We start from the raw sequence: 7,059 nt of genomic DNA, 5'->3' as shown, positions 1-7,059 counted from the left end.
TTGACTCAAGCAATGGAATGTGGTACAACCAACGGGCATAAATACATTTATTTCAATTTAGGACTAGTACAAAAACAGAACTAGCAACAAACTAATCCAGCACAGCTGCAGTGTTCATGTGAGTGACAGGAAGGCAGGCTTTCTAATTCAGACTGATGGAACCAGCTTTTCCAGGAGACATTATTGCAGCCTGCAGGACAAACACGGACACTACAACTAAGCTAATGGAGCTGGCTGCCGCTCTTAAACTGACATTCAAATTTCTTTACAGCTTCACAACTTGAGCTTCTTCTTGCGTCCTCGGCTGTCGGGGGTCCCTTCTGACTTACGCTTCTGAGCCTTGGGGGAGGGGAAAGGGAAAAACGATGAAGGCTTGGGGCAGGCAGGGAAGCAACCATCAAATTTAACGACCAACTGGAACTTAATAGTGCTTATTGGGAACTTACCGATCCGCTCTTGGGCCCCCTCTTCTTTTTCTCGGCTTTCTCCCTCTCCTCCAGCTCCATGTTCTCTCTCTCGATCAGCGTGATCAGGGTGTTGCAGCGCCTCTGGAGCTCCTGTACAACCCAGCCAAGGTGACATTTAAATTCTCTGGACACCACTTTAAATGGATGGTGGCGAGAACGTAACATGGCGAGAGGACCACGGTACTGAAGGCAGCATTTACCATGGCGGTCCTGGATTTAAGGAACCAGTCAAAGCGGAACTGGGGCGAGTTGCGGATGCACTGACGCAACTCGTCGTAGACGCTCTCCTTGTCGAAGCCCAGTTTGTGAAGCATGCAGATGAGGAAGCGGTCCTCCTCCTCAGTGTAGTTCTTGCCTTTGTTGGTGCCATAGGAGATACGGAGCTGATGGAAGGGAGCCTTGTAACGACCAATCTGTAACCAGGAACACACCAATCAGAACAAGACTATTAAGTGAAGGTTTGATTTAAAGAGTCGGACGGTCATTAACCTTGGAATCGAGGGCTTTCTTGATGCTAATCCTTCTCTGGATCCTGGCCTCGCCCCTCTCGATCTGAGCCATGATCTTCTCGATATCCTGCAGCTCGTTACAGCGCTCCCAGAATACAGCTGCAGGGGACAAAAGCAGAAAGTCGCTTTAAATCCTCCGCAGTTTGGTCTGATTGTGGGATCAATTATTTAAAAATGCAATTACCCGAATATTCCATGACTTCCTCCGGAGTTTTTCCCTCGACCTCTCTGGCGATGTTCTCGATATCGTCCCGTCCCCACTTCTCGTTTGCTTTGATGAACTGGTTAAAGTCACGCTTGTTCCAGATGGTAAAACCCTGAAATGAAGGTCAGGCACATACAAGCTCAAGTCAGCAACGGAATATTTTGTTTTGAGTGTCTGCATTGTTAAAGGTCCAGCATGTACCTGTTGCAGCAGGTTTTCCTTCTCCTCCAGTTCTTCCTCTGTGAGAGCTTCAGCTTCATCAATCTTAGCCTGCTCTTCTTTCTGGATTTGGGCTGAATTTGGTAATTCTGGATTACGAGGAACCTGAAAGACGCAGCCAGAGAGATCTAAGTCCATGTCCTCAAATACATCCAGAGACACCCTCCCCCACTGGGATGAAAGCTCACTCTACCTTGTAGCCAATGGTTTTTCTGTAGAAGAGAATTTCTTTCTCCAGGAGTTCAAAAAGACGCGGAGGGAAGAACTGAAAGTCTTGGACATTTGGCTGCTTGGGAGGACGAGGCGCCTGGGGGACGGGGTTCAAACAATGAACATCATCACGATCCTCGCGCGTTAGATCCGTACTTCCTGACAGGAAATGTAACGCCACTCGTCCCTACCTTGGGTGCTTTAGGCTCGCTGACTCGCAGAGCTTCCCTGAAGTAGGCATCTACGGCATAATTGGCTTTCCTTTCTCTCTTGGGCGGCTCGATCCAGTTGGTGATGACCTTGATTAGGACGCAAGAGGGAACAACTTAAACGACGCTTTATTCACTTCGATTGAGGCAATAATGAATACAAATACACATGACTGGTACCTTTTTCTTCTCTCTGTAATCCTCCCCTTCGAACGTGTACACGCTGCTGTTCTCTGTATCCATGGTGAAGTTCCTCAGTGAGCTTTCGCCCAGCGAGGACATCTTCTGGCTCATCTCTATAGTCTACAAAAAGTCGATTTTTCACTGTAACTCCTGCTTGGTTTGTGAAATAAAGAACTCTGCGGCGCTGCCTGGGTGTTTTGGATGCTGAAACCCACCTTCCTTTCACCCCTCTCCAGGATGGCAACAATGTCGTCATCGGTGATCTCGCTCTCCTTGGAAGCAAACACGTGCGTGGCGCCGTGGCGGATGATGGACAGCATCTCGTCCTTGCCCAGCTTGTTGGCGCTTGGATCCACAAGTCTTCCTGTTGAAGGAAAACAAGAGGGCGACTATAAATAATTACCGATGCCTTCAGGTGCATTGGATTTTTTGGTGTTTCTGCATAAGGGCTTCAGAGGGGTTACCCTGCTGAATGACGATGGAGTCCAGGCGCAGCTTCATCTCGGCCCGCTCCACGATCCTCTCCTCCACCGTGTTTTCAGTAATGTAACGAAAGACGCGCACCTGCTTCTGCTGGCCAATTCTGTGGGCTCGGTCCTAATGGGGTTAAACAAGTCAAAAGACTGACAAAAGGAGCTTCCCAGGTTCTTAATGGTGCCACAGATCTCCAAAAGTCCTTTAATTGTATATGAAATGTTGGCGCTAACCATGGCCTGAAGATCTACTTGGGGATTCCAGTCTGAGTCGAACAGGATCACCACGTCTGCTGTAGCCAAGTTGATTCCCAGTCCTCCAGCTCTGGTGCTCAACATGAAGATGAACTTGCTGCTGTTGGGCTCGTTGAACGCATTGATGGAGATCTGCAAGCGTTCAAAGTCAGAGGCATCGAGTATTTGTTGAATTCATCCAGTAAATTAAATCCACCAAAATAAAACCCAAGTCTCTCGTAAGGCATCAATGCCTCACCTGTCTCTCCTCGTGTGGCGTCTGACCGTCCAGACGACAGTAGCCATAGTTCCTCCACATGCAGTAGTCCTCCAAGATGTCCAGCACCCTGGTCATCTGACTGAAGATTAAAACTCGAGATCCTGGAAAGGAGGAGTCGGGATGAGCAAAAGAACATATAGATGAAGTGTTCCTGCACCCAGCTAATTAGTGGACCTACCCTGCTCTTTCAGCTTAGGGAGGAGCTTGTCCAGCACCACCATCTTGCCGCTATTCACCACCAGGTGGAGGTCGGTGGTGTACGGCGGGCCAGGTTCGGCCCCATCGAACAGGTACGGGTGGTTGCAGCATTTCCTGAGCTGCATGAGAATGTTCAGCAGACGCATCTTGTCCATCTTTCCAGCCGAGTTTAAAATGTCGATGTCCTTCATCAGAATCTTTGTGTACCTGATGGGTCGAGACAAAACCCAGTCTAGTGGACAATTGATGTCGTGCAGAGTAGAGATTTGGGAATATATAGAATCCTACCATTCACGCTGCATCTTACTCAGACCCACATAAATCTTTAACTCTTTTTTGGGAAGCAGAGTTTTCTCCACGTCAGCTTTAATACGACGGAGCAAGAAAGGACGCAGAACCTATGGTTGATGGAATATTTCAAATGAGCATTTTAACTCAAATTACATTAATACATATGAATAATAATGAAGGTAAAATGGGGGGAGGTTAAGACATACAGTGTGAAGACGTTCAACCAGCTTCTGGTCACCCAGGCAGTTGTTTGTGTCAAACCAGGAATCAAAGTCCTAAGAAGAAAAATGGAGACATTTATTAACACGGAACATTTTCCTGTCAATAGCTAGAAAAGTGGAAATAGCTTTATCAATCAATCTTCATTTATATAGCGTCTGTTATAATCAAAAGCGTCTCTAGGAGCTTTACAGAATCCCTGATCCCCAACCTTGAGCAGGACCAGGCTCATGTAGGGGGACCCTCCTGCGGATGGCTCTTTATTGGGTGATTCTTACCTCTGCTGAGTTGAAGACATCAGGCAGCAGGAAGTTAAGCAAAGCCCACAGCTCGTGGAGGTTGTTTTGCAGTGGTGTTCCAGTCAGCAACAGGCGGTTGGTCGTTTTGAATTCTCGCACAATTTCTGACAGCTGAGTGAAGAAGATGAATAGAAAAGATGTGCCATTAAGCAATCAATAAATGGAAACTCTGGCCATGCATAGCAGTTTTAGGAAAGATATCCAACCTTTGATTTCTCATTCTTGATCCTGTGGGCCTCGTCAATCACCAGGTATCTCCAGTTGAACTTTTTGAACACCGCCTTTTCAATGATGAGCATTTCATAGGATGTGACGCACACGTCCCATTCTCCAGGCAGCAGCACGTCTCTGATCAGAGCCGTCTAAGAAAGATAAAAACGTGTATTAAGTTACCGATCACACCACAACACACAGACCTCCTCTGTGCTGAAACAGGAAGCTGATTTTATCATTCTCATGCAGTTTTCTGGAGCGGCCTACCCTCTCATCTCTGTCTCCAATCAGGCAGACCGCACGCAGCGAAGGTACCCATCGCTTGAATTCATTCATCCAGTTGTAGAGGGTGGACTTGGGAACCAGCACCATGTGAGGACCTGGAATATTTCTGTAGTGCTTCATATAACCCAACAGAGCAATGGTCTGCAGAGTCTTTCCTAGACCCTGTGAGATGGAGCAGAGATACACCGTCATTTAAACTCCCAGAATGAAAACAGAATGATTTATGGATAAAGTACCGACCATCTCATCTGCCAGGATGCCATTGATACCGTTCTCATATAAAGAAATCAGCCAGTTGAGACCACGGACCTGGTAATCTCTCATTTTTCCTGTTTTGACATCTAGAAGGGAAAAGTAGTGCCAATGATCATGTGTTCAATTAAACTACATATTCTTTCCACAGAAACACAGATGGCTGGCATCTTACATGAGGGTGAATCGTCAAAGCGAGTGCAGACATTTGTAGTCTTTGTACTCTCATTCAGGAGCTCTTCGTCTTCCTCTTGCTCTGTGCGACGATGACGATTGCTGTCAAAACATTAGAGCAGCAGTGAGTTTTGCCCAAATTCAATGGAAGAAACACTGACCTGACAATAAAAAGTCAGTTTGTTTGGAAAACTCTCTTCACATCTGAATTTGTCTGCAGTGTAAAGTTGCAGACTTACTCTCCTGCGGACAACAGATTCTGTTTCTCATCTTTCTTGATACGAGGACGTCCGGGCTTCATCTTCAAGGGGGAGGTGGGGGTCTTTTGTGCGGCCGGCTGGATGAAATGGGCAAACAACTCGGTTTGCTTCAAAAGGTACTCAAATCTGTTGGTCCGGTCCGTTTGCTGCAAGAACGAGAAGACACCGGTGTTAATTAACCGGTTTAAAGGCATGTTGGGGAAAACATCACAATGTTTTTGTAATTCCAATGTTCAATCATGGCCGGTACGAATCTACCTGACCAAGGATTCCTTTCCCCACACTTTAGACTTTAGTTTAGTCCCAATTATTCATCAAACTTCTTCCAAATAACAACTTGAACAAAGTTGTTTGTCATGTTTACCACTTTCTCCTCATAGCCTGCAGTCGATTCTTTAGTCTTGGACGACGACGAGGATGACCCATCTTGCCCATCAGGCCCAGCTTCTGAAGAAGACTCCTTTCCCCCATCTGAAGAATCAGACTTCTCCTAAGCACAAAATAGGGAACAATCATTTAGTGGTGATCTACCAGGAGGAGAGGGAAGTGTTCACCTCACGTATGCAGTTCTCCTTATTAATGTTTGAGACTGACGTTATGTTTCTCGATTTTAAATCACTGCTTCCCTGGAAGCCCAGTGACGCTGGAGCGGCACCTCTGCCGGTTAAAAAGAAGCCATCGGTTCTCTCACTGTCCCACGGAAAACAAAGACGCAGATGGGACAGAGGACCAGGGCTGCCCCGTCCTGCTTTAAGCGAGCTATTCAACTCAATGAGTGATCCAGGGATGGAAGGGCAAACATCGCGAAGGTTTTTAATGTGATAGGTTTGCGGACAGACCTACTATCTCGCCTGGCCTTGTCGGCTGTTAGCTTCAGCCTCAACTGGATGGGACCGAGCCGCTGTTGTCGTGATAGCAATACAGCAGCTAGCTAACTAGCGCTAACAAGCTAGTGTACATTAGCGTCCACAGGAACAAAGTTAAAGTTGAACATCAAAGAATAATGCGAAGGCCTGGTGTAAGATGAAAGAATAGGGCTGAGGAAATTGATATTTGAGTGGCAGCTCTGTGAAAGATGTAAATCCACCGTGGCGAGAGGAGACAATGCCGATGTTAACTCATCTTACCTCGGCTCCTCCGGCTTCTTCAAGTTCAGTCTGCTCTTCCCGCTGTTCCTCGCAGTTTGCGTTATCCGACATTTTTATACAAATCGCCCTCCGTTTAACAAATGTCGTCCTTTGTCTGATGCCTTTTGTAGTCCCGTAAAACAAATAGTAAAAATAATCCGGACTTCCAGCCGATAAATGCGAAAATCCTCGTTGTTTATAATGAAAGGCTGACACCGGTTGGTAACGCGGAGCACGTTCGCGCTAGTCGGAAGATTGTTCTCGACAATCGCGTTCAGAACAATCTATCGCGAGATTTGGTCGTGTTACATTTAGAGACAGTGGGAAGTATTAGTTGTTTTATTATTTTAAAAAGAAAGAGCACCAGTAATGACCCAGACTTATTTTGTCGTCTTTCTGGTCAACCAAATCCTAGTAAAACCGGTTAGAGGAAATATCACAAGTCAGTAGAAGCATTAGTAATTACTGGCACTTGTGGATCTACGATCACCCCCCTAATAAAAATCCCTTTAGTGTCGTAACAGGTAATCAGACATTTTGAACAATTTCTACAATTTAATATATGATCAACATTTAAACTTAAGCGAGTTGTTTTGATCCGTCTCAAAAGTCGACAGGCATGATTTTCACCCAAAGTCTGTGTTACACGGCATAATTGCGCCCATTTACTCCATTTTTACGGTTTTCTTTTTCACTAGCCTCAAATGGGAATACATAAACGAGGATGCTGCAGATAACAGACCCACAGTGTT

The 7,059-nt window shown here is 46.2% G+C and overlaps 1 protein-coding gene across 1 annotated transcript; it reads right to left on the bottom strand.

The window, feature by feature from the left end:
- Positions 1-18: 18 nt before the first annotated feature.
- Positions 19-6,583, bottom strand: smarca5 (SWI/SNF related, matrix associated, actin dependent regulator of chromatin, subfamily a, member 5). The gene is made up of 24 exons (XM_057037033.1): positions 6,308-6,583; positions 5,545-5,670; positions 5,160-5,326; positions 4,922-5,022; positions 4,735-4,835; positions 4,477-4,656; positions 4,203-4,358; positions 3,976-4,107; positions 3,685-3,753; positions 3,476-3,585; positions 3,168-3,394; positions 2,969-3,090; positions 2,710-2,862; positions 2,467-2,599; positions 2,218-2,366; positions 2,000-2,122; positions 1,802-1,909; positions 1,594-1,707; positions 1,383-1,505; positions 1,161-1,293; positions 957-1,075; positions 668-880; positions 447-557; positions 19-339 (listed from the first exon to the last, which is right to left on the bottom strand). The coding sequence occupies exons 1-24, from the start codon at positions 6,377-6,379 to the stop codon at positions 274-276; spliced, it is 3,108 nt and encodes a 1,035-aa protein (XP_056893013.1). The 5' UTR covers positions 6,380-6,583; the 3' UTR covers positions 19-273.
- Between the last annotated feature and the right edge of the window lie 476 nt (positions 6,584-7,059).

Source organism: Takifugu flavidus, chromosome 6, assembly GCF_003711565.1.
Source record: "Takifugu flavidus isolate HTHZ2018 chromosome 6, ASM371156v2, whole genome shotgun sequence".
NCBI lineage: Eukaryota > Metazoa > Chordata > Actinopteri > Tetraodontiformes > Tetraodontidae > Takifugu > Takifugu flavidus.
The sequence above is the reverse complement of the archived record's forward strand: the minus strand, read 5'-3'. Positions and strand labels throughout refer to the sequence as shown.